At 43.8% G+C, this 27,968-nt stretch overlaps 1 protein-coding gene across 1 annotated transcript; it reads left to right on the forward strand.

The window, feature by feature from the left end:
- Nucleotides 1-423: 423 nt before the first annotated feature.
- shprh (SNF2 histone linker PHD RING helicase) lies at nt 424-27,644 on the forward strand. Its single transcript, XM_084182612.1, has 30 exons — nt 424-548; nt 1,081-1,806; nt 2,076-2,205; nt 3,391-3,612; nt 3,761-3,839; nt 4,656-4,806; nt 4,959-5,064; nt 5,147-5,403; nt 5,628-6,347; nt 6,578-6,829; nt 11,055-11,133; nt 11,299-11,462; nt 11,643-11,899; nt 12,507-12,628; nt 12,879-12,967; nt 13,174-13,266; nt 15,057-15,164; nt 15,496-15,638; nt 20,057-20,230; nt 20,328-20,390; nt 20,500-20,725; nt 24,025-24,168; nt 24,434-24,535; nt 25,130-25,201; nt 25,436-25,630; nt 25,706-25,798; nt 25,940-26,026; nt 26,293-26,471; nt 26,570-26,650; nt 26,785-27,644. Exons 2-30 carry the CDS (start codon nt 1,090-1,092, stop codon nt 26,882-26,884), a joined length of 5,205 nt encoding a protein of 1,734 aa, XP_084038738.1. The 5' UTR covers nt 424-548; nt 1,081-1,089; the 3' UTR covers nt 26,885-27,644.
- Nucleotides 27,645-27,968: the final 324 nt, after the last annotated feature.

Here is a 27,968-nt window from a genome sequence, read left to right on the forward strand (position 1 = left end):
GTGCAAAGAAAGCAGAACGGTCTTTTTCGCAAAGTTAGTTAGCCTTATTTATGGCTATCCAATCTACTCATCACATTATAGGAATTGTAGGCTATTTTACATCAGTCTGCAAATGCGATGATAGTTGCATGCAATGCTTTATCATTAAGGTTTTTCGTGAAAAATATACCTTCCCCAAACTTGAAAGTCACGCGCCGCCTACGATTTGACTGAATTATTGTAATGATTTTTTTGGGGGTGAGAAGTGACTGGGGCAAATTGAAGGCGACCAGAAAGAGAGCAAACGCCATATTTATTTTACTCTTTACAGATAGAGAGCAATGCTGCGACCTAGTGGTTATGGCTGGACGGTTCTGGTTCAACGTTGTTGTGACGCTACCTCACTTCCGTCCTGTGTTATGAAAACATGGCGCACCGCAGCAGCGGAGGAGCAGGCTGTTCAAGAAGACTGTAAAGTCTATACTTGACTGATTTTGATAAACCAGACCAGTCTATTATTTCGTCTGCAGGGACCAGGAACAGATTCGACGCTTTGTGAGCAATAAAAAGTAAATGTTCAATGTTTGTTAGAGCCAGACAGTAGACATATTTGCTATCAAAGCCAGACAACAATCACAATGCACCTAGAAGCGGCACTGTGGTGTAGCCTACTCGTTACATTGTTGGAAGCTCGTCATGTAGCAAAATGTTGCAGTATGGGATTTGTACATTGCAGAGCCATTGTTGACACTTAGAAGTTAGATAATCATTCAGTGACCAGTTGTCATAATGTGAAGACAGGAATTTACACCAAGGATTTAGAACGACAGGATAACGAAATTGCCTGACCACGACGTTTTATGGTAATCTGGTATAGACCTCAATGGTATAAGTAGAACCGACAGGTGTTTAAAAAAAATTCCATGCGTGTCCATAACGTGGGTTTTTGCTTTGATTAACTAACCTCTCATAACTTTTATTGCATGGTTCTGCATAACTCAGTTCCCTCCAAAAATTGTGCAAACTTTAATGTGGCCATGCTTTACTTATCATAAGCGTTACAGCAGTGAGCGACTTTCCTGACATCCTATGCTCTCCTAGGCTGTCATCATGAGCAACAGAAGGAAGCGTGCCCCACCGGTGAGGGTAGATGAGGAGGCCAAGAAGAAGCTGAACTGGAACATGCACGAGGACCGCAGGAATGAGACTCTACTCCAAGAAGAGGAAGACCAGATTCCAACCAGCTCTTTTCTGTCCACCGGCCACCACATCCCAACTGCTTCCCTTCTCTTCACCAGCGACCAGATTTCAACCAGTACCCTTCTTTCAACCACCCAGCAGATCCCAACTGGTTCTCTTCTCTCAAGCGTCCAGGAGGACTGTGAGGCAAGCTGCTCCAGCTCAGGAGCTCTGTTGTCAGACCTAGGACTAGGAGAGGACCCCCAGCTCCCTGCTTCATCCTCCACAGACACTTCATCCTCCACCTTCCTCTCCCTCACTGTGCTGCCTCTTTCTGACCTGGCTCACGTCTGGAAGTCTCTGATCGGGGAGTTCAGCCTCCGTCCTCCCCCTCTGTGGGTTAATCCCCCAGGCTGTGACCAGAGGGCCTTCACCCTCCGTAGGACAGGAGATCAGTTGTGCCTCAGTTTGACCAGCATCAGCGACGAGAGTAGTACTAGTACAGGAGGACTGGAGCTGAGGCCTCTGGATAAGACCTGCCCAGTGGAGTGTTTCCTGGCTGGAGGGATACTATTGGAGGAGCTGGACTGGCTGCAGAAGAGAAGAGTTGTGCAGCTGTGTCATCAGCCAGGAAAGGAGGATATTAAGGTGTGCAGTTTCACTTCACTGTGATCATTTAGAGAGTAGTGTCAATGTTGTATTATTCTTTTTGTTCTTCACAAGTGCTTCAATTAAATGTGTAGTTTATTCAGCATGGTGGCTGATGTAGTCACCCATCAATTGTGTTTGGCTGTTAGGGTTATGAATATGGAATGAGTTATTATATTGCCTTTTATTTTGCTGTTTATATTTTTCTGAAGAAGTGCAGTCTAAAGTGGTGTTTTTTTCTCCTGTGTTTGTTGGCTTTTTTTTGGCAGGTGGGGATATATGTACTGGAATCGGGATTGGGAAAGCCTGAATTCCTCAGTGAGGGAAACGGACGGCTCAGAAAAGCAAATCAACTGATGCAGAAGTTAATGGAGTTTTACTATGACTTTATCATCCCTGGTAAGTAACTTGTATCTCTCTTCTTCCTCCTCCTCCTCCTCCTCCTCTCCTCCTGGGTCGTTCCACCAATTCAGTGCCTTTCGAGAAGTGCAACTTGGTCAGATATCTTTTTTATTTCAACTAATTTGAACATTCTGTTCTAAATAGCACATGTTCAACTTAAAAAACAAACAAGTGTTCCCATCTCAAAAAAATACTATAGTAAATGTCTATTAAGTGCCAAATAAAGTAACAGGGTTGACCGTAACGGGGTTGATAATTTCATCTAAATCCGCCAGAAATCCCCTTGTGACAGGGGGAATGGAAGCTTGTTGTGTGCAACAGGGAGTGGCAATTTAATGCAAGTTTCACAATAACAAATAAAAAACATTTCTAGCCTGTCTATCTATGGGTAACAGGGTTGATTTGTTATGCTCGACCAGCTCCGTTTTCCACCACCAAACACCAGAAAAAAAGAGTAGAACCAGCTCACCTGCTTTTAAACTATGATTTGACTATTAAAATATTTAACAAGGAATTGTTTCACCATATTAAATTGAGAGTTCAGTTCACGTGACAGGGCTGACCTTTAAATGAGGGATAGATGTAAATGAATGACTAATCACATGAAATAAATCATCTTCAGAAATGACTTTGTCAAAGCAACAAAATAACTAGGGCTTTACAATGATGGTGAAAACTTGGATGCATTTTGGGGTTAAGTGGGTTAAAATCTTCCTTGAAGTCATAGAGGGTGCATGGAGGGATCGTATAAAAATGCTGGATTTTGGCGGCAGGTAGCCTAGCGGTTAAGAGCGTTGGGCCAGTAACCAAAAGGTCGAATCCCAGAGGCGACTAGGTGAAAAATCTGTCTGTGCCCTTGAGCAAGGCACTTAACCCTAATTGCTCCTGTAAGTCGCTCTGGATAAGAGCGTCTGCTAAATGACTAAAATGTTTTTTTTTTTTTTTATTGCACTTTGGCAAGTCTTTATTCACAATAAAAATCTGATTTATTGAATTCTCCATGTGGTCTATATTAAAGGGCACTTCATTTAATATAACAGGCTTTTAAAATTCAATATTGTTGCACAATTTCTACTTAATATATCAAATGGATGCAAAACGTACTGATTTGGTGGAACAACCCTCCTTACTTCTCCTCCTCCTCCATTGACCCTGTGTACCATTTCTCTGTTCCCATGTTAGAAGTGGTGGAGACCGAGGAGGAGGAGTGTGACACTGACTTGGAGAGGCAGAATGTGGAGGAGCTGTATGATTACGTCAGACACCTCCACCAGAGAGAGAACCAGGACGTGAACATAGATGTACAGCACAAGGCTCTTATCCCGGTCCTCAGACCCTACCAGAGTCAGGCTGTTAACTGGATGCTGAGGAGAGAGAAGTACAGGAGCAGTAGCTCTTCTCAAGGTATACATTCTCCAAGCTGGCAAAATTGGTTGAAATGAATACATTTTGCCTGCCAGGTTGTATGTTATGGAACTAATTCCAAATGGGAAAGTGTGTTTTATTTTGATTATACTGGACAACAATAATAATATGTAATTTCGCTTCCCAGAACAATCTCTAAATTTCCTATGGAGGGAGCTTGTCACGTTGTGTGGGAAGAAGCTATTCTACAACCCATATACAGGCTGGTAAGACCTTATCTACAAATATCTTCATTATCAGACACTGGCAGATAACATCAATCATAAACATAAAGAAATTGAATAAATCAGCATCTGAACTGTAGTTATTACATTGTTATTACATGGATATCACATTCTATTACATTATAATAATAATAATATAATATGCCATTTAGCAGACGCTTTTATCCAAAGCGACTTACAGTCATGCGTGCATACATTTTTTGTGTATGGGTGGTCCCGGGGATCGAACCCACTACCTTGGCGTTACAAGCGCCGTGCTCTACCAGCTGAGCTACAGAGGACCACATTATTACAGTTTATCTTGGCAATGTCATGACCCTATCTCCCTGCTGCAGGCTGATAGTAGTTATTACAGTGTTATTACTGTTTATCTTGGCAATGTCATGACCCTATCTCCCTGCTGCAGCCTGATAGTAGTTATTACAGTGTTATTACTGTTTATCTTGGCAATGTCATGACCCTATCTCCCTGCTGCAGCCTGATAGTAGTTATTACAGTGTTATTACTGTTTATCTTGGCAATGTCATGACCCTATCTCCCTGCTGCAGCCTGATAGTAGTTATTACAGTGTTATTACTGTTTATCTTGGCAATGTCATGACCCTATCTCCCTGCTGCAGCCTGATAGTAGTTATTACAGTGTTATTACTGTTTATCTTGGCAATGTCATGACCCTATCTCCCTGCTGCAGCCTGATAGTAGTTATTACAGTGTTATTACTGTTTTTACATACCAACATGCATACATGGACCGTTTCATGTCTATTGCTCTAATTACCCCATCTCCCTCCTCCCTGCAGCCTGATTCTGGAGTTCCCCCTGGCTGGGTTGGAGTGGCCTGGGGGGATCCTGGCTGATGAAATGGGGCTGGGGAAGACTGTGGAGGTCCTGGCTCTTATACTGAACAATAGCAGACAGGGCCTGAAGCAGGAGGCCCTCACCCTGCCTCTGGTGAGAACCATGGGACTCAGGGGCATCAAATGGCACTTTGACTTTCTCTCCTGTCTTTATCAGAGATGGGATGATTCTTTTTCTGTATTCTGTGGCAAAGATACTCCCATTGGAAGATGAACTCATAGGGTTGTCTCTCTTGTGATTTTCAGGGAAAGTCAGTGAATTATTTTGTCCCACCTCCACCACCAGAAGAAGAGGAAAATATAATTCACTGCAAGTCAGAGGCTCAACCGAAAGTTAAAATATCCTACCCAAGTAAGTCACTGTTGTTGGCTACATCCTTTCAAATGAGCGTTTTGATGTTTTTTACAACTTGTTGTGTGTTATCTCTGTGCAGCTGTGCGTGTGATGCTGCTCACAGCAATAAAAGAGATGAGGGTTGGTAAAGGAGCGTCGGTCAACGCCATCTTTGCGTACATTCGCACCACATACCGGTACGACCTCTTGAAGAACCGTAACCACATCAAGAGGGCCCTGGGCAAGCTGCTGGATGAGGAACTAGTAGAGAGGGTCAAAGGTCGCGGTCTGGCCGGATCCTTTAAACTGGGGAAGAAATACAAGGAAACCAAGAAGAAGACCACCACGGCCAAGTCTGTACGTATTGGAGTCCTTGCAGAAATACATATAGTCTTCTCAGTTACGCTATCTTCCATAAGATATAGAGAGTTCGATAAAGTTATAATTGTGAAATACCCTCACTTTGTAAGCATCACAATTGTTTTTCTGTTCTTCTAATGGCATGCATTGTATTCAGATTACTGCTGTTAAACCCAGCTTTTCATTGATGGTCTTTGATTGTATTTGGTTTGGTTTTGCAGCAGAGTCCCTCCAGAGACAGTGGGCCCAGGAGAACTTCCCTAAGGCGAGCAGGGAAGAAGAGGAAGACCTCTTATAAAGACCCTGATACCCCAGACCTCTCTCCTTCAGAGGATATTAGCCAGAGCTGCCTGTCTCCTGACCGTCCTGCTACTGTAGAGGACAGTAAAGAGGAACAGCAGGAGGGACGTCTTGAGAAAGGAAAACGCAGCGACACGCTAAGCGCCTCACAGGATCTGTCAGCTGTTGCGAAGGCAGACCGCCCTGAGGAGGATGACAAAGAGACACTCCACAACTCCCAGGACAGGAGGGAGTCCGAGGAACAGGAGACGGTGAGAGGGGATAAAGGGGAAGATGTCCCTGAAGAGAGTAAGCAGCAACCAGGTCCACCTGCCACTCCTGAGATGCCGCCCGCCACCCGGGTGTCGTTCACCCCCTTCAACACCCCAGACTACCGCTTTGAGTGTATCTGTGGCGAGCTGGGTCTCATCGACTACAAGGCCCGGGTGCAGTGTCTCAACTGCCAGCTGTGGCAGCATGCAGAGTGTGTGAACTACAAGGAGGAAAGCCTAGACACCACACCGTTCTACTGTCCTCACTGCCTGGTGGCCATGACACCTGTCCCTACAGGAGCAACTCTCATCATATCCCCCTCCTCCATCTGTCATCAGTGGGTTGAGGAGATCAACAAACACATCAGCTCCTCATCACTACGAGTACTGGTAAGGACCTTTATAAATCTGTGCTAAACAGTTATATTACAGTTGAACTTTTATAAATAGTTTGGAATCTTAATTGTTAGTTTATACTCGTTTATAAATCTGTAATAAACTGTTATATACCTAGATGTAAAGTGCTGCCAACACTGTTTGTAGTAGCTGACATTGACATGAGTTGGTCCACCCATCCATTCATCCTTCCATCCTCCCTCTATCCCTCCCACCATCCCCAGGTGTACCAGGGGGTGAAGAAGCATGGTTTCATCCAGCCTCACATGCTGGCTGAGCAGGACGTGGTCATCACCACCTATGACGTGCTGCGCTCGGAGCTCAACTACGTAGACATCCCCCACAGCAACAGTAAGGACGGCCGGCGCTTTCGCAACCAGAAGCGCTACATGGCTGTTCCCAGTCCCCTAGTGGCCGTGGAGTGGTGGCGCATCTGTCTGGACGAGGCCCAGATGGTGGAATGCACCACTGCCAAGGTGAGATGCCTGGAAAGAGAAGAATAATTATGGGCGGGGTTAGCCTGGAGGTTAGAGAGAGGGGTCGGAAACTGGAGTGCTCTTGTAATTCGGATGCCATAAATGTAATAGCAACAAGCAAGATTGTAGCAACCCCCGAACTACCTCTGAACTCTCCTATTGCTGTTTACCGGACCTTATGATAACTCAGCTATACAGCTGATGCCTGCTGGACTGTTCCTTTATACGGTACCGCATCCTGTTTATGTTTAGCCTCAGCCCAAACTTTGTCGCCATTACCAGCTGTTGTCTTAGCTCTCTCGAATAACACCTGTGATTTCTTTATGCCTATCTCCCATGTCAATATGCCTTGTTTTATGTTTCGGTTAGTTGTTATTGTACTATTTCACTGTAGATCCCCCAGCCCAGCTCAACCTGCCTTAGATAGCTCCTTTGTCCCACCCCCCATACACGCAGAGACCGACTCAATCGGTGCCTCCAGTGATGCTATCTCTTTCATCGTTACCCAACGCTTAGGTTTACCTCCACTCTACTCATATCCTTCCATATCCTTGTCTGTACATAATGCCCTGAATCTATTCTACAACGCACGGAAATCCGCCCCTTTTTTTCTCTGTAGCCAACGCACTAGAAGACCAGTACTTAAAGCCTTTAGCCGTATCCTTATTCTAGTCCGCCTCTGTTCCTCTGGTGATGTAGAGGTTAACCCAGGCCCTGCAGCCCCCAGTATCACTCCTACTCCCCAGGAGTTATCATTTGTTGACTTATGTAACCGTAAAAGCCTTGGCTTCTTGCACGTTAACATCCGAAGCCTCCTCCCTAAGTTTGAGTTATTCACTGCGTTAGCACACTCCGCCAACCCTGATGTTCTAGCAGTGTCTGAATCCTGGCTTAGGAAGGCCACCAAAAATGCAGAAATGTCTATCCCCAACTACAACATTTTCTGTCTCGATAGAACTGCCAAAGGGGGTGGGGTTGCAATCTACTGTAGAGAGAGCCTGCAGAGCTCTATCGTACTATCCAGGTCTGTGCCCAAACAGTTTGATCTTCTACTTCTAAAAATCCACCTTTCCAGAAATAAGTCTCTCACTGTTGCCACTTGCTACAGACCCCCCTCAGCCCCGAGCTGTGCCCTGGACACCATATGTGAACTGATCGCCCCCCATCTATCCTCAGAGTTCGTACTGCTTGGTGACCTAAACTGGGATATGCTTAACACCCCGGCCAACCTACAATCTAAACTAGATGCCCTCAATCTCACACAAATTATCAACGAACCTACCAGGTACAACCCTAAATCTGTAAACATGGGCACCCTCATAGATATCATCCTGACAAATTTACCCTCTAAATACACCTCCGCTGTCTTCAACCAGGATCTCAGCGATCACTGCCTTATTGCCTGCGTCCGTAATGGGGCCCCATCCATCCTCCCCTCAATACGGTGCAGTCGTCCTGTCCCCTTTGCAGAAAAGCATCCCCAAAGAATGATGTTTCCACCTCCATGCTTCACGGTTGGGATGGTGTTCTTGGGGTTGTACTCATCCTTCTTCTTCCTCCAAACACGGCGAGTGGAGTTTAGACCAAAAAGCTCTATTTTTGTCTCATCAGACCACATGACCTTCTCCCATTCCTCCTCTGGATCATCCAGATGGTCATTGGCAAACTTCAGACGGGCCTGGACATGCGCTGGCTTGAGCAGGGGGACCTTGCGTGCGCTGCAGGATTTTAATCCATGACGGCGTAGTGTGTTACTAATGGTTTTCTTTGAGACTGTGGTCCCAGCTCTCTTCAGGTCATTGACCAGGTCCTGCCGTGTAGTTCTGGGCTGATCCCTCACCTTCCTCATGATCATTGATGCCCCACGAGGTGAGATCTTGCATGGAGCCCCCAGACCGAGAATGATTGACCGTCATCTTGAACTTCTTCCATTTTCTAATAATTGCGCCAACAGTTGTTGCCTTCTCACCAAGCTGCTTGCCTATTGTCCTGTAGCCCATCCCAGCCTTGTGCAGGTCTACAATTTTATCCCTGATGTCCTTACACAGCTCTCTGGTCTTGGCCATTGTGGAGAGGTTGGAGTCTGTTTGATTGAGTGTGTGGACAGGTGTCTTTTATACAGGTAATGAGTTCAAACAGGTGCAGTTAATACAGGTAATGAGTGGAGAACAGGAGGGCTTCTTAAAGAAAAACTAACAGGTCTGTGAGAGCCGGAATTCTTACTGGTTGGTAGGTGATAAAATACTTATGTCATGCAATAAAATGCAAATGAATTACTTAAAAATCATACAATGTGATTATCTGGATTTTTGTTTTAGATTCCGTCTCTCACAGTTGAAGTGTACCTAAGATAAAAATTACAGACCTCTACATGCTTTGTAAGTAGGAAAACCTGCAAAATCGGCAGTGTATCAAATACTTGTTCTCCCCACTGTATATCCATCCTGCCCTGCCTTTAGAAAGTATTTGAAAGCCAAGTTAACAAACAGATCACCGACCATTTCGAATCCCACCGTACCTTCTCCGCTATGCAATCCGGTTTCCGAGCTGGTCATGGGTGCACCTCAGCCACGCTCAAGGTCCTAAATGATATTATAACCGCGATCGATAAAAGACAGTACTGCGCAGCCGTCTTCATCGACCTGGCCAAGGCTTTCGACTCTGTCAACCACCGCATTCTTATTGGCAGACTAAATAGCCTTGGTTTCTCTAATGACTGCCTCGCCTGGTTCACCAACTACTTCTCAGATAGAGTTCAATGTGTCAAATCAGAGGGCCTGTTGTCTGGACCTCTAGCCGTCTCTATGGGGGTGCCACAGGGTTCAATTCTTGGGCCGACTCTATTCTCTGTGTATATCAATGATGTCGCTCTTGCTGCTGGTGACGCTCGGATCCACCTCTATGCAGACGACACCATTTTGTATACATCTGGCCCTTCATTGGACACTGTGTTAACAAACCTCCAGACAAGCTTCAACGCCATACAACACTCCTTCCGTAGCCTCCAACTGCTCTTAAACACTAGTAAAACTAAATGCATGCTCTTCAACCGAACGCTGCTTGCACCCGCCCACCCGACTAGAATGACTACTCTCGGTGGGTCTGACCTAGAGTATGTGGACAACTACAAATACCTAGGTGTCTGGTTAGACTGTAAACTCTCCTTCCAGACTCACATTAAGCATCTCCAATCAAAAGTTAGATCTAGAATCGGCTTCCTATTTCGCATCAAAGCCTCCTTCACTCATGCTGCCAAACATGCCCTCGTAAAACGGACTATCCTACCGATCCTTGACTTCGGCGATGTCATTTTCAAAATAGCCTCCAACACTCTACTCAGCAAATTGGATGTAGTCTATCACTGTGCCATCCGTTTTGTCACCAAAGCCCCATATACTACCCACCATTGTGACCTGTACGCTCTTGCTGGCTGGCCCTCACTACATTTTCGTCGCCAAACCCACTGGCTCCAGGTCATCTATAAATCACTGCTAGGCAAATCCCTGTCTTATCTTAGCTCACTGGTCACCATAGCAACACCCACCCGTAGTCTGCGCTCCAGCAGGTATATCTCACTGGTCATCCCCAAAGCCAACACCTCCTTTGGCCGCCGTTCCTTCCAGTTCTCTGCTGCCAATGACTGTAACGAACTGCAAAAATCTCTGAAGCTGGAGACTCTTATCTCCCTCACTAACTTTAAGCGTCAGTTGTCAGAGCAGCTTACCGATCACTGCACCTGTACACAGCCATTCTGAAATTAGCCCACCCAACTACCTCATCCCCATATTGTTATTTATTTTGCTAATTTGCACCCCAGTATCTCTATTTGCACATCATCTTTTGCACATCTATCATTCCAGAGTTAATACAAAATTGTAACTATTTTGCACTATGGCGTATTTATTGCCTTACCTCCATAACTTACTACATTCACACACACTGTATATATATTTTCTGTTGTATTTTTGACTTTATGTTTTGTTTACCCCATATGTAACTCTGTGTTGTCGTTTTTATCGCACTGCTTTGCTTTATCTTGGCCAGGTCGCAGTTGTAAATGAGAACTTGTTCTCAACTGGCTTACCTGGTTAAATGAAGGTGAAATAAAAAAAATAAAAAAAAGATGGTATTCCTACCATCTCCCTCATCATCACCCTTGTGCTTTTTGCATCTGTGCTATTGTTTCCATCGTTACAGACTGTTCAGTGTTGTTTTTCTTCATCAGGCTGCAGAAATGGCTCTGCGTCTCTCATCAGTCAACCGTTGGTGTGTCAGTGGAACTCCTGTGCAGAGAGGCCTGGAAGGTAAATTCTAATTTATAATTCATTGATACCTACAGTAGTTTTCAATAGTTATCATACCATGCTTCTCCGGTCTTCACTTGACTGATCTATCTCTGTTCTGTCCAGATCCGTCTTGCCTTGTCCTTTTCCGAACCCTAACCTGACAGAACTCTCTGTTCCTAACAGATCTGTATGGTCTGGTTCTGTTCTTGGGGGTCGACCCCTACTGGGTCAAGTACTGGTGGGACCAGCTGCTCTACCGACCCTATCGCCGCGGAAACACAGAGCCACTCTACAACCTGATTGGTCAGCTGCTGTGGCGATCGGCCAAGAAAGATGTCATTGATCAGGTAGGTTGGATAGTAACAAATGTTGTATGATACAAATATCATCGTAACATATCAAGTACCTAGTCTTTTCAGGTCATTATTGTAAAAGACAATGTGTTTTCAGTAACTTACCTGGTTTAATGTGGTAAAGTAAGTGTTGCCTTTTTAGATTCACTAGTATCACTTTTCACTGTTTTCCAGATTCAGATTCCCCCTCAGACAGAAGAGGTCCACTGGCTGCAGTTCTCTCCAGTGGAGGGTCACTTCTACCACCGGCAGCACGAGGTGTGTTCCCAGGACGCCCTGGTTAAGCTGAGGAAGATCCAGGACTGGAGCCTGAAGCTGGGCAGCCTGGACAGACGCACGGTCAACACCATCCTGTACCCCCTGCTCAGACTCCGTCAAGCCTGCTGCCACCCACAGGCTGTCAGGGGAGAGTTCCTGCCCTTCCAGAAGAGGTAAAGGTTTAAAGAAATACAAAATCTTCCAGAAGATGTAGGTATGATGAGCTTGACAGATGAGCCTGACACTGTTGCTGTTCTAGTAGAAAAAGAGAAGAAGTGTAAATGTTTGGGCTCTGGACTTAATAGCGTAGTTTCTTTTTTTTGGACCTTACTTTACTGTGTTACAAGGCCCCATTCACTGTGTAAAGCAGGGTGGGTTGGGGGGGCACTAGAAAGGCTCTTGTCTGGTCATGCTGTCTTTGGCGACTGAATTGTTCTTTCTTATGTATCAGTTGATTCGTAAGAGCCCAAATTACTAGCTGCTAATTGGATGGCCTCACACATAGAGATAAATGGTATCTATGGCCGCACGTTTGTTTGTTGGTTGATAGATAAAGCCCTACAGTTTGTTTGGGTCGCTGGTGCGGATTTGTTTTGTTTAGTTCTGTTTGTCAGTTGGTGAGGTCTTACCTACTATGTGTTTCAGTGGCGCTGTTTGGTTTGTTGGTTAATAAAGGAAGCCTAAAGTGGGTTTCAGTCTCTGGTGCTGCGGTTTGGTTTTGTTTAGTTTGCGATGACGTTAGTGACTAATGAATCCTATGAACTAATGCCCCTAAAACAGCACCATGACAATGGAGGAGCTGCTCAAGTCCCTGCAGAAGAAATGTCGAGTGGAGTGTGAAGAGGTTCACAGGCAATTGGTGTGCGCCCTCAACGGCCTGGCAGGCATCCACATCATCAGAGGTAGACAACAAAAATCCTCCTCTCCTCTACCTCTCCAGGGGTTCTGTCTTCTCATCTCTTTCCCATGGGAAACTGACCTGGTAGACTGTGACATCATTGATCTGTGATTGTCCCTATAGTAATGAGCATCCTTTATCCTAGTGCTATGTGTAGTAGTATATAGCATGACGCATGAAACTGCTGGAAACACATAGAGCAGTGGAGCTTTAATGGGGGGTGTTGTTGTTGTCGTCGTCATTGCCACCTGTAGACGAGTTTGGTGAGGCAGTGGAAATGTACAGAGAAGTCCTGAGGTCTTCAGAGGAACACAAAGGACGACTGAAGACTGATTCATTGCAGGTATACGCTACAATCACTCAGCCAACATCTAAAGGCCTGTTTTAGACTATCAAAACCTATTCAATAGCCGATTTGCATCCTTTCGGCTCATATTAACTCTCTTTTGTATGTGTCTTCTGGTTTATGCTGATTAGCATGGAAGGAAACCCCTCTGAAGTCCTGAATGTTTCTATTTCATCTTTCTGTTTCTGTGTCTTTATAAACAGAGGCTTCATGCCACACACAATCTAATGGAGCTGCTCAATGCAAAGCACCCTGGGATACCGCCCACTCTGAGAGACGACCGGCTGAAAGAAGAGGTGAAACACCTGCTGATGATGGTGTCATGTGTTTGGTTCCTCCCTGACCCCGATCTCTGCTTTGTGTTGTTTCTGTGATGTGGCCAAAGAAATCTAAATTAAAATTTATTTCACTTTCCTAGGATTTGGCCTACCTGTGTACTATCATGTCTTTCCATTTGTACAGTGTGGGGAAAAAAGTATTTGATCCCCTGCTGATTTTGTACCTTTGCCCACTGACAAAGAAATGATCAGTCTATAATTTTAATGGTAGGTTTATTTGAACAGTGAGAGACAGAATAACAACAAAAAAATCAAGAAAAACGCATGTCAAAAATGTTATAAATTGATTTTCATTTTAATGAGGGAAATAAGTATTTGACCCCCTCTCAATCAGAAAGATTTCTGGCTCCCAGGTGTCTTTTATACAGGTAACAAGCTGAGATTAGGAGCACTCCCTTTAAGAGTGTGCTCCAAATCTCAGCTCGTTACCTGTATAAAAGACACCTGTCCACAGAATCAATCAATCAATCAGATTCCAAACTTTCCACAATGGCCAAGACCAAAGAGCTCTCCAAGGATGTCAGGGACAAGATTGTAGACCTACACAAGGCTGGAATGGTCTACAAGACCATCGCCAAGCAGCTTGGTGAGAAGGTGACAACAGTTGGTGCGATTATTCGCAAATGGAAGAAACACAAAATAACTGTCAATCTCCCTCGGCCTGGGGCTCCATGCAAGATCTCACCTCGTGGAGTTGCAATGATCATGAGAACGGTGAGGAATCAGCCCAGAACTACACAGGAGGATCTTGTCAATGATCTCAAGGCAGCTGGGACCATAGTCACCAAGAAAACAATTGGTAACACACTACGCCGTGAAGGACTGAAATTCTGCAGCGCCCGCAAGGTCCCCCTGCTCAAGAAAACACATATACAGGCCCGTCTGAAGTTTGCCAATGAACATCTGAATGATTCAGAGGAGAACTGGGTGAAAGTGTTGTGGTCAGATGAGACCAAAATGGAGCTCTTTGGCATCAACTCAACTCGCCGTGTTTGGAGGAGGAGGAATGCTGCATATGATCCCAAGAACACCATCCCCACCGTCAAATATGGAGGTGGAAACATTATGCTTTGGGGGTGTTTTTCTGCTAAGGGGACATGACAACTTCACCGCATCAAAGGGACGATGGACGGGGCCATGTACCGTCAAATCTTGGGTGAGAACCTCCTTCCCTCAGCCAGGGCATTGAAAATGGGTCGTGGATGGGTATTCCAGCATGACAATGACCCAAAACACACGGCCAAGGCAACAAAGGAGTGGCTCAAGAAGAAGCACATTAAGGTCCTGGAGTGGCCTAGCCAGTCTCCAGACCTTAATCCCATAGAAAATCTGTGGAGGGAGCTGAAGGTTCGAGTTGCCAAACGTCAGCCTCAAAACCTTAATGACTTGGAGAAGATCTGCAAAGAGATGTGTGACAAAATCCCTCCTGAGATGTGTGTAAACCTGGTGGCCAACTACAAGAAAGGTCTGACCTCTGTGATTGCCAACAAGGGTTTTGCCACCAAGTACTAAGTCATGTTTTGCAGAGGGGTCAAATACTTACTTCCCTCATTAAAATGCAAATATATTTATAACATTTTTGACATGCGTTTTTCTGGATTTTTTTGTTGTTATTCTGTCTCTCACTGTTCAAATAAACCTACCATTAAAATTATAGACTGATCATGTCTTTGTCAGTGGGCAAACGTACAAATACTTAATTCCCTCACTGTATATCTGTCCCTCTGTTATGTGTGTTATCTATACAGGCAGAGCAGCTGAGGCAGCACTACATGACCAAACACAACGCTGAGGTGTCTGAGGCCTACCAGTCTCTACAGCCTGTACTGCAGAACATCAAGGAGCTCAAACGCAAAGTAAGAGACCTACCCGTGCACAGTGCCACTGATTGTTTTGACAAATCAAGGTAGTGCTTGAAGTGGAGGTTGGGATTTTAACCAGAAGATTCTTAGTGGTTCTGTACTGGGGAGGGGTCGAATCTGCTCTTTCCATTTCCAGCTGTGTCGGTCTCCAGATTCAAATCAAATAGCTAGCTAGTGTACGCAAGATTTGGTTCTGGGTTCCAAGATGAATAGCCCGTTAACCTACACATTACCCAACTGTTGCATTATCCTATATGCACATGTGTCTGTGTCTGTATTTGCCCCCTGTATGACTGTCTCCTCTCATCGCTGTTCTCAATGCCAGGTCAATCTGCGATCACCCTGGTGGCTGGACGTGGTACAGCGGGCCATACAGCACAACGTCGATGATGACCTGGTTTCCCGGATCCAGAACGAACTGACCTGCAGCTACAAACAGCAGGCCAACAAGCTCTCCATGGCTGACAAGTAATAGCTGGTTTTGGATTTGAATTGACTATATTTATTTAAAAAAATAATTGATATACAGTGTTAGTTTTGGCAGCTACAGTATTTTAGATGTAGTTTTAGTCTTAAAATACCTTTTAGTCTTAGTCACATTTTAGTCATTTCATCTTTCGTTAGTTTTAGTTATTATCAGTCGACTAAAACTCTGGACAATTTTTATCTAGTTTTAGTCACAGACATTATAGTCTCATAATAGTCAGTACATTTTATTGTATTAAATAATGAATATTTATGCTACGTCTTAACTTTCATCATGTGCACATTCAGATAGCCTTGTCCAGCTAGGATGACTATCCCCTCATATTCCTTAGCTGACAACATTGATATTGTGGCAGATTGTAACCAATTGAAGAAAGGAAAAACCAGCACTCACTGAAATATTCTTTAAGTTTTAATGTCTTATGTTTTAGCAGCAGAGGTCAAAACAAACAGGCGCGTTTCGGTGGCAGCCTTTGTCAGCGTTAGGAGAACAATAGACATCCACCTAGATTGTAGGACTGCTTCTTTCTTTTTTCACATTCATTATTTACATTCATTATTTTCATACATTATTTACATACATTTTCTACAGTTTTTCACAAGAGCTGTTAATCACAGGCAGCAACCTAACAGGAGTTCTTCATTAAGGCCTCTAGGTCTCTCTGTTTGTAAAGCATGGATATAATATGCCTCTCTGTAACAGCAATATTTTCTCAATCACCGCCTCTCTTAAGTATCTGTACAACTTCTAAGCCCTGGAACTTGGCACACATCATGTCCGACCGTATTAAAGTGTCTGGCTACAGGGGACTTCTCATCAACAATTCTGATGTTTCTCTTATGCTCTGTAATATGAACTTTACATTTTTCTGTTAGATTTTACAACATAATAATAGCCACTTAAGTAAACAGACCACACATTTCATTTTCCAGGAAATTCTACCCCTGACATACATTTTCTTTCCCGTATGAGGATGAAGAAAGAAATTACCCTTGATCATCGCATTACAGTTCACTCAATTATGACATGGAAAATTGCCTGAGGGGAGGGTAGAAAATACTGAAGGGGTACATATTCATCTGCTCATACCAGTCTGTCCCTTAGGTTTCTAGCACAGTTAAAAGCGAATCGAGGGATATTTTGAAAAGCCCGGTCTACAGAGGGGTCCGTAGACAGAACATGCCAATGCTTTTTAATAGAATATTTAACAGCCTGAGAGATAGAGGAGTTCGTAGACACACACAGCAGGAAATTGTTTCTATCTGTCTTCTTGCGAGACACACTGGTCTGAAGTCCATTGTCTTTGTGAACCAGTACATCCAAAAAAGAAAGAGTTTCCTCACTGGATTCGAGAGTGAATTTCATAGTAGGCAAAGTGGAATTAATGTACAGTCTGAACTCTTCCAATTGCTCATGCCACACTCCAAATGAAAAATAAACATCATCAATATAACTGAACCAATATTTCAAAAGGGGGAAAAACGAATTACCATTATAAACAAAATCTTCATCAAACTTCCCTATGAATACATTTGCGTAATTCGGTGCGAATGGGGACCCCATCGCAGTGCCCTGTGACTGGATGTAGAAATCATTCTCAAACTTAAAGTCGTTTTTGGTTAACACCACTTGAGCCAGTTCACATAAAAAGTCAGTGAGGGGCACCTGTTCTTCGTCTCTCTTGTACAAAAAATAACTAAAAGCATCAAACCCATGGGGGGGATATTAGTATATAAACTGGTCACATCCATTGATAAGATATGCTTTATTAGTCCATACAAGATGGAAAATTGTCTTCTGCTTGTTATCCAACCGCCCCAATATACACACATTTGGTTGGATAGGCTGGAGAAGAGGGCAGCCGCAGTGCAATGAGCAGATTAGGGGGTAAAGTCTCTCTCTCAAGGGGATATCGGCGGTAAGTGGCACCTGAGACATTGATGCCAGCAACCCTCTGGTTGCCGCCTCACTCCGGACAGATTTTTGCCCTCTTCAGTAGTGGGATTCAAACAGGCAACCGTCCGGATGCTGGCCCGCTTCTCTAACCTCGAAGCTACCACCGCCCATTGTCTGTCAGCAATACCAAGGCATTGTGCATATAGCGTCTGAGTCAGCGATGCCTTGTATAGAGTTCAGTTTGTTAAGGAAGTCAGTTGTATCCCTTGAATATGAAGGTAACAGCAGGCTTGATGCAGGCTTCAGTGCCAGCAACAATGTGACATCTGGGAACAGGTTCTTGGCAACTCTTGTGAATTTTTTGAATTGTTTAAAACGGAGGTCGGAGAACGTGTTCCTGTAACATAAAGTTATACTCATTTTTTGTTAAAGTGTGATTGCTGATAGCATTGTCCAAAATAACTTTGATTTCACCCATAAACTTGGCGGTAGGATCACAACTCAAGGGGGAACTCAAGTCTCTGTTGCTCAATTGATTCAGTATTTTTCTTCTATATGACTCCTTGTTTTGACGAACAATTGCGCCCCCTTTATCTGCAGGTTTGATAACCACACTGTAATCTTTGGATAGGGAGCGTAAAGCTTGCCTCTCACCAAATGACAGGTTCAAATGAAAATTCTGAAACTCATCAGGAACAAAAAGAGATGACACATCCTGGTCAACTAGACGGCAAAAAGTATAAACAGAAGCATTCAGAGCAGGGGGGATGAAAGTGCTCTTCGGTTTAAACCGAATCGTTGTCTTAGGACTAGTGACGAGAAGTCCCCTGTAGCCAGACACTTTAATGCAGTCGGACATGATGTGTGCCAACTGAGGTTCCAGGGCTTAGAAGTTCTACAGCCACTTAAGAGAGGAAGTAATAGAGACACATTGCTGTTACAGAGAGAGGCATATTATAGCCATGCCTTACGAACAGAGAGCCCTAGAGTCCTTAATGAAGAACTCCTGTTAGGCTGCTTCCTGTGAGCAAAGGGTGCGCTTTTTATTTGATTTATTTTTGGATTTTGAAGCTCTTGTGAAAAACAGTAGAAAATGTATAAAAATAATGAATGTGAAAAAAGGAGGCAGTACTACAATGTGACATCATCTATGCATATGTGTGTTTGTCTGTTGTTCTCCAAACTCTGACGAAGGCTCCCGCTGAAACACGTCCGTTTGTTTTGACCTCTGCTGCTAAAGAATAAGACATTCAAATGTAAAGAATATTTCAGTGAGTGCAGGTTTTTTCCTTTCTTTCCGGTATATGCCTTTTGATCCCAGCACCCAAAGCTGAGCACACCATTTTCTCTTTTTAATATTGTAACCAATGCCAGACATAATTAACCATATAGGCTATAAAGCAGGGGTCGGCAACAGAGTGATTTTTTTTGTGGGCCACCCAAAGTTTTTTGTAAAGAAAGGAATCCATCCCAAAAAATATTTAGGAAATCTGTTCCCAAGTATTCCCACAAATATAAAAAGAGAGATGATTGTGTCTCAATGTAATCAAGGTATGAAATGATTGTATTTTGAAAATAACAATCTCTTTTGGGGTAGTGGTCAATTTGCAGTGTACAAATTATTATTATTATTCAACAAAATAAAACCAATATTTAAAAATGCTAAATCTATTATTTAATTTAGAAACAAAACATTAAATGATTGTCTTCCTGGCTGCAGGTTAAACAATTTACAGCTGATTAACCGTCAAGGGGGTAAATAACAGTGGTTTCCTTGAAAAAGGGAGGATGTGAGCTTTACAACAATGCCAGAAGTATTACTGTACTCCTAATATTCACCAAATAGCTGGGGGGGTTTTTATTGTAAAAAAGCAACTGCAATTCACATCTGCGGACCGTGGCGCGAGAGGGGCAAGACCGATAAATGAATAAAAGTGGGCATGGGGACAATAGAGCTTCTGATGTGCTCAGAGCAAAAATAGCCTACATGAAGGTAAGAGAGAGAGTAAACATAGTTTCTAGTTGAGGTTAGTTACAAGTCAAGTGTCCTGGCTTCGCATCAGTTAAAAAGATTAACGAGTGACTGAAGTGACCGCCTGGGAGCTGTGTGGGAGAGCCGGGCAGATCAGCTCAATCAGACCGCGCAACTCAAAGATGTCAATTCTGCCATGAGAGGATTGCATGAAATGGTCTTAATGCATGTTTAGGATTGGAAAAAACAGATGAAAATGAGCTTCATGTCAAAGTCTATGTCAATTAGTCTCACGTGGAATTCTTATATACTATATATTATTATTTAATTTTAATTGAAAACAAATTTTGGTTGAGGGAATCTCGCTATTGTTATAGTTTGTTGACAAGTATGTTTACGTCATAGTTAATGTTGACAAAATGAACACCGCGACTTACAGTACAGCTTTGGTATATGTAGGTGATCCCTGCAGGAATTGAACCCCCGACCATCAGGGTGAATGTGTGCACTCAACCATTATGACTCCTGTAGGTTCCGAGATGGGCGTGGCCTGCAGTTCCTGCTCAGCACTCAGATGGAGAATCTGACGAAGTCCCAGAAGTCTGTGCAGGACGCGGTGAAGAGGCTGGAAGGCACGCCCTCGGAGGCTGTCATAGAGGAGACTGTTCTCTGTCACCTCAGACCTGTCCGCCTGCCACTCAATAAGTAAGCCTTAGACCCGCTCTCATATGCAAAAAAAAAAGTGTACATTTTTTGAATAATGCATGGTAATTTGACTCTTGTGACTCTTGTATCTTTCCAGCTGTGTGTTTTGCAAAGCGGATGAGCTCTTCACTGATTATGAGTCCAAGCTCTTTTCACACACGTAAGTAAAATAAACACAGATTTACAATAAATGTACAATAAATCAGCGAATCTGAACCAACCTCGTTGCTCTCCTATATCTCTATATCTCTGATATCTCCCCCTGTCAGGGTAAAGGGTCAGACGGCCATCTTTGAGGAGATGATTGAGGATGAGGAGGGGCTGGTTGACGACCGTCTCCCCACCACCAGTAGAGGGTTGTGGGCTGCCAGTGAGACAGAGCGGGCCCTGAAGGCCATTCTCTCCTTCTCCAAGGCCCGGCGCATGGACCACGACCTGGTGGAAGAAGGAAATACCTTCATGGAGCTTTTCGAGAACTGGAAGAAAGAGTACAAGGTATCCTGACTGACTTACTGTATGTCTGTATACAGTGCATTCGGAAAGTATTCAGACCCCTTTACTTTTTCCACATTTTGTTACGTTCCAGCCTTATTCAAAAATAACTATCCTCATCAATCTACACACAATACCCCATAATGACAAAGCGAAAACAGGTTTTTAGAAATTTTTGCAAATGTATTAAAAAGAAAAAACTGAAATTCCTTATTTACATAAGTATTGCTATGAGACTCGAAATTGAGCTGAGGTGCATCCTGTTTCCATTGATCATCCTTGAGATGTTTCTACAACTTGATTGGATTCCACCTGTGGTAAATTCAATTGATTAGACATGATTTGGAAAGGCACACACCTGTCTAGATAAGGTCCCACAGTTGACAGTGCATGTCAGAACAAAAACCAAGCCATGAGGTCGAAGGAATAGAGCTCCGAGACAGGATTGGGTCGAGGCACAAATCTGGGGAAGGGTACCAAAAAATTTCAGCAGCATTGAAGGTCCCCAAGAACACAGTGGCCTCCATCATTCTTAAATGGAAGAAGTTTGGAACCACCAAGACTCTTCCTAGAGCTGGCCACCCGGCCAAACTGAGTAATCGGGGGAGAAGGGCCTTGGTCAGGGAGGTGACCAAGAACCCGATGGTCTCTCCGACAGAGCTCCAGATTTCCTCTGTGGAGATGGTAAAACCTTCCAGAAGGACAACCATCTCTGCAGCACTCCACCTATCAGGCCTTTATGGTAGAGTGGCCAGACAGAAGCCACTCCTCAGTAAAAGGCACATGACAGCCCGCTTGGAGTTTGCCAAAAGGCACCTAAAGGACTCTCAGACCATGAGAAACAAGATTCTCTGGTCTGATGAAACCAAGATTTAACTCTTTGGCCTAAATGACAAGCGTCAAGTCTGGAGGAAACCTGGCACGGTACCTACGGTGAGGCATGATGGTGGCAGCATCATGCTGTGGGGATGTTTTTCAGTGGCAGGGACTGGGAGACTAGTCAGATCGAGGGAAAGCTGAAAATAGCAAAGTACAGAGAGATCCTTGATGAAAACCTGCTCCAGAGCGCTCAGGACTTCAGACTGGGGTGAAGGTTCACCTTCCAACAGGACAACGACCCTAAGCACACAGCCAAGACAACACAGGAGTGGCTTCGGGACAAGTCTCTGAATGTCCTTGAGTGGCCCAGCCAGAGCCCGGACTTGAACCCAATCGAACATCTCTGGAGACATCTCATACCCCAGAAGACTCGAGACTGTAATCGCTGCCAAAGGTGCTTCAACAAAGTACTGAGTAAAGGGTCTGATTACTTATGTAAATGTTATATTTAAAAAATATATATTTGATACATTTCCCCCCCCCCAAAAAAACCTGTTTTTGCTTTGTCATTATGGAGTATTGTGTTTAGATTGATGAGGGGGAGGAAACAATTTAGTCCATTTTAGAATAAGGCTGTAATGTAATCAAATGTGGAAAAAGTCACAAAATGTGGAAAAGTCAAGGGGTCGAATAGTTTCCGAATGCACTGTAGATTAAGTCTAGATAGTACTTATGCTATTAAGAACAACTCAAGACTTTACTTCCACAATTAGTTTCCTATACTTCCACAAATGCGATTCAGGTTACCACAAAAATACAAAAAAGTATTTAGTCAGCCACCAATTGTGCAAGTTCTCCCACTTAAAAAGATGAGAGAGGCCTGTAATTTTCATCATAGGTACACGTCAACTATGACAGACAAAATGCGAGAAAAAAAATCCAGAAAATCACATTGTAGGATTTTTAATGAATTTATTTGCATATTATGGTGGAAAATAAGTATTTGGTCAATAACAAAAGTTTCTCAATACTTTGTTATATACCCTTTGTTGGCAATGACACAGGTCAAACGTTTTCTGTAAGTCTTCACAAGGTTTTCACACACTGTTGCTGGTATTTTGGCCCATTCCTCCATGCAGATCTCCTCTAGAGCAGTGATGTTTTGGGGCTGTCGCTGGGCAACACAGACTTTCAACTCCCTCCAAAGATTTTCTATGGGGTTGAGATCTGGAGACTGGCTAGGCCACTCCAGGACCTTGAAATGCTTCTTACGAAGCCACTCCTTCGTTGCACGGGCGGTGTGTTTGGGATCATTGTCATGCTGAAAGACCCAGCCACGTTTCATCTTCAATGCCCTTGCTGATGGAAGGAGGTTTTCACTCAAAATCTCACGATACATGGCCCCATTCATTCTTTCCTTTACACGGATCAGTCGTCCTGGTCCCTTTGCAGAAAAACAGCCCCAAAGCATGATGTTTCCACCCCCATGCTTCACAGTAGGTATGGTGTTCTTTGGATGCAACTCAGCATTCTTTGTCCTCCAAACACGACTAGTTGAGTTTTTACCAAAAAGTTCTATTTTGGTTTCATCTGACCATATGACATTCTCCCAATCGTCTTCTGGATCATCCAAATGCACTCTAGCAAACTTCAGACGGGCCTGGACATGTACTGGCTTAAGCAGGGGAACACGTCTCGCACTGCAGGATTTGAGTCCCTGGCGGCGTAGTGTGTTACTGATGGTAGGCTTTGTTACTTTGGTCCCAGCTCTCTGCAGGTCATTCACTAGGTCCCCCCGTGTGGTTCTGGGATTTTTGCTCACCGTTCTTGTGATCATTTTGACCCCACGGGGTGAGATCTTGCGTGGAGCCCCAGATCGAGGGAGATTATCAGTGGTCTTGTATGTCTTCCATTTCCTAATAATTGCTCCCACAGTTGATTTCTTCAAACCAAGCTGCTTACCTATTGCAGATTCAGTCTTCCCAGCCTGGTGCAGGTCTACAATTTTGTTTCTGGTGTCCTTTGACAGCTCTTTGGTCTTGGCCATAGTGGAGTTTGGAGTGTGACTGTTTGAGGTTGTGGACAGGTGTCTTTTATACTGATAAGTTCAAACAGGTGCCATTAATACAGGTAAAGAGTGGAGGACAGAGGAGCCTCTTAAAGAAGAAGTTACAGGTCTGTGAGAGCCAGAAATCTTGCTTGTTTGTAGGTGACCAAATACTTATTTTCCACCATAATATGCAAATAAATTCATTAAAAATCCTACAATGAGATTTTCTGGAAATTTTTTCTCAATTTGTCTGTCATAGTTGACGTGTACCTATGATGAAAATTACAGGCCTCTCTCATCTTTTTAAGTGGGAGAACTTGCACAATTGGTGGCTGACTAAATACTTTTTTCCCCCACTGTATACTATGAGTCTTGTATTTCATAAATGCGTAATCCAAATCATATTGCATATCCCCCCTTTGTTTGTCCTCAGGTGTTGCATGAGTACTGGATGGTACTTAGGAACAATGTGTCAGCCATTGATGAGCTGGGGATGGCCACAGAGAGGCTGCGTGTGAGGCTGCCTGATGAACCCAAACCCAAAGTACCAGTACTGCACATCATAGAGCCACACGAGGTGAGATAGCTACACCAGGGGACGAGGTGGGGACTGGGGCTGCAGGTTAAAGGACTGCTGGTTCAAGTTCTATTTGACATCCTTTTTACCTTTTTTAGTTTTTATGCATGACATATGATGTAATTAAAGATTGAAAGACTGTGATTCAGTGTAATTTCATTTAATTAAAAATGTGCGATTTACTCTGTATAAGGACAAAGTTATTACTGCTGTTATCGCAGTGCCTATTTCACTAACTGCTGTTTTCTGGTCATTCTGGGTGTAGGTGGATCAGAACAGAGTGAAGCTGTTAAACGATAGAGCAGTGGCAAAGTCTCAGCTCCAGAAGAAGCTGGGCCAATTCCTTTATCTCTCAAATCTAGAGAAGGTAAGCCTGCCATTCGCCTGTGGCCATTTTAGGGTTTCTGGTCAATACCAGAGTTTCTCTTCCTATGCTTTAAAATGTAATAGCAGTGGTTTGTTTTTGTCGATTGGTTTTGTCTTGTCTTCTTTGATTTAGATGTCAAACTAATTTTGCCCCGGGGGCCGCATTCGGTCTTCAAGAGGTCTGGAGGGCCGCACTGAAAATGTGTTATATTTCCTCTCCATCAAAATGTGCAAAAGATAGTCCTCTATCCATAGTTTTTAGAATTTTCTGATACTCCCTGACTGTCTAGCTTTAATTTAGGTGATTATTAGCGAGCTGGACACAGTCAAGATACTGTATAAATGTAGGACCATTATCATTTCTACACAGATTTGGTTTTAGTAATTTTAAAGTACTGAGTTCGTTTCCACCACAATTTCTGTTGTTTTGTTTTTATATTTTACTCAAACCACCCGCGGGCCGAATTGTTGCCCCTCACAGGCCGGATCCGGACCACAGGCTTTATGTTTGTCACCCCTGATTTAGAAGAAGTGTGCTACATGCTGTAATGAAACAAAGCTAAAGGTAAATGTTTGTGTTCTTGTGTTGTTTCAGTCCCAGGACAAGGCGACAGGAGGACTAAACCCAGAACCATGTCCTATCTGTGCCCGTCCTCTAGGTCAGGAGGTGAGACGTTATAATCTGCCCGTTTACAACCCTGGTCTGTTCAATCTGATTCCCCTTTAGACACGTGTTTCTATCTGTGTCTGTCCCCCCCATTCTACCTCTTCATCTTACCACTCTTTGAAATATAAAATGTTCTGAACTGTGATGCTTGGTAAGTATGTGTAATACATACTGTACCTTATCATGGTTGATTCATGCCGTGTGTGTGTCTCTCTCTGAATCCCTCTGCTCCAGTGGGCGGTGCTGACCTGCGGTCACTGTTTCTGTAACGAGTGCATCGCCATCATCGTAGAGCAGTACAGCGTGGGGTCGGGCACGCGGCGGAGGGCCATCAAGTGTGCCATCTGCAGACAGACCACGTCCCACGCAGAGATCTCCTATGTCTTCACCACCCAGACAGACAACCAGGGGACAGACATCCCTGTCAAGGTACACAGACAGACGCACACCTTTGCCAAGCATGTATATGAACAATAAGTTAACTTCCTGTATCTGTTCTATTAGGGAAGCCACTCTACCAAGGTGGAGGCGGTAGTCAGGACTCTGAAGAAGATCCAGCTAACTGACCCAGGAGCCAAGTGTCTCGTCTTCTCCACGGTAACGCATGTGTATAGAGTAAACAAACTGCCATCATTGCACTTATTGTGACGGTCATTTATTGTGATACAAATCATGACAATGCTGTTTAAAACATCACATTAGGATGATGTTGATGATGTGTGTGTTCCTTTTCTCCAGTGGCAGTGTGTGTTGGACATCATTGCCAAGGCTCTGTTTGACAACAACATGGAGTTCTCTCAAATCAACGGCATTCACAAATTCCAGGTTTATGTTGCATGTCACTCCAATCATAGTTTCCGTACAACTTCTCAATGGCACAATCGCAATGCTTTTCTCCTAAATTAAGTATATATTTTTTACTTGCAGAGCGAGAGCTGCCACTGAGAAGCTTTTTTCCCCTAACTGTCGCAGCATCTCTCATTTCCAAATTCAAATTTGCTCCAATTATTAAGTCCACCCTGCTTGCTTGCTGTTACTGTACGCCTTCTTCTCCGCGTCTTTAACCTGTGAATTGGTCGTTGGTGTTTCAGGAGAATCTGTGTTCGTTTAAATACGAGGAGAAGATCAACATCTTGCTCCTTCCTCTCCACACGGGCTCCAATGGGCTCAACATCATTGAGGCTACGCACGTCCTATTGGTGGAGCCCATCCTCAACCCCGCCCACGAGCTGCAGGCCATTGGCCGGGTGCACCGCATTGGACAGACCAAGTGAGAACACTGGGGTTGCTTTATTACTTGTTATAAGTGTGTATAGGCCATTATGTCTCATTATAAGGTTTATAACATGTTATTTCTCTGTTCTCTAGACCCACCTATGTCCATAGATTCCTCATCAAGTCCACTATTGAGGAGAGAATGCAGGCGATGTTGAAGACTGCAGAGAAATGGTGAGGGCCTTTTCTTGTACTGAAAACAGAGGCCAGTGTTCAAAAAATGATTTTAAACATTGTTGTCCTAACACCACAGTCACAGTGTGACTAAGTTAGTTCTGAACATTGTAAATGTTGTCATACCACCACAGCAGCCACAGTGCGACTGCCATGAAGCACTCGGAGGCTGCAGTCCTGATGGTAGCTGATCTGGCTGATCTCTTCACCGAGGACAGCGAGACTCTGGAGTAAACCATGCCACTACCGCACCAGGCCCTGGAGTGAAGCTGAACCTGTCCACCAAGCCACTACAATACTAATCCTAACCCCATCGGGCTACAGCCACAGACGAGGCTGTCGTACAGATAAACAGGCTCAAAGCTAAGCGCACTGCATCCAGCACACAGTTTTGATAGTAGACCAAGCAAGTCTTTCATTGATAGTAGACGAACAATGATATTACACTTAGACCCAATGGAATCGTTGTTTTGCATATTCCACTTTTTATGTAGCTGTTCCAATGGCGTCACATAGTTATATGGATTAAAAAGAAAACGTAGAAAAAGGAAGCTGTAAGTAAAGTACCAAATATCACTTTGTGTCTTTTAAACTATTTAAAGTGACAGTTTAATGGTCTTGTTAGATCTCTCTCTCTGGTACAGTATATTTAGTTCTCTTGTTGCCACAGATTGGAAAACTGTGAGGTTTTTAATGGGTGTATATATGTCTCCCATCAACACACTCAGATTCCACCTCATTCTGATGAGTAACTGCTTTTATGATTCCATTTGAGTAGATTTCACTGAAATGTTGTGATGTCGTACCTCTCTGTATTCCCCTCTGCTCACAATGCATCTAACAGTAGGTAATATATTATGTTAATAGACATCAAACATGCTCCTTCTCCACATGTTGATATTCTGATGAGGGAAAAACATTCCAGATGATGTAATCACTGTGGTGATTGGTTGAGGTATTCCATCCCTTTTTAAAGAATAAAAGGCTGACATAGGACAGTTGTTTATTAATCTGTTTTGAACCTGCTTCTTTTGTATTGTAAGACATTCATGTCAAACTCAGACAAGGTTGTTAATGTCCATGTTGTAAAAGTTTGCAGGGAGGAAGGAAGCTGTTGTCATTTACAACATGAGTGGATTTTGTACGTTTTGGGGGAATCTCTTCCGTTGAGAGGATCAATTGAAGCTGGTTGTCTGTTGGGATAATGACAGACAATCACAGTCTAACTGTTCAGGTAGTCTTATTTGCAAGACAAAAAAGCACATGATTCCATGTCCGTAAAACTTTGACTGTAAAGTCAACTCGTAAAAATGCCAAA

The sequence above is a fragment of the Coregonus lavaretus genome (assembly GCF_964263955.1).
Source record: "Coregonus lavaretus genome assembly, chromosome: 18".
Classification (NCBI taxonomy): domain Eukaryota; kingdom Metazoa; phylum Chordata; class Actinopteri; order Salmoniformes; family Salmonidae; genus Coregonus; species Coregonus lavaretus.

Bases quoted from the DNA above. Each gene is read 5' to 3' on its own strand.
- shprh (XM_084182612.1), top strand. From the start codon at position 1,090: ATGAGCAACAGAAGGAAGCGTGCCCCACCGGTGAGGGTAGATGAGGAG. The intron at 3,840-4,655 runs GTAAGACCTTAT...TCCTCCCTGCAG, and splicing joins TACAACCCATATACAGGCTG to CCTGATTCTGGAGTTCCCCC. The intron at 11,900-12,506 runs GTAAAGGTTTAA...CCCCTAAAACAG, and splicing joins TTCCTGCCCTTCCAGAAGAG to CACCATGACAATGGAGGAGC.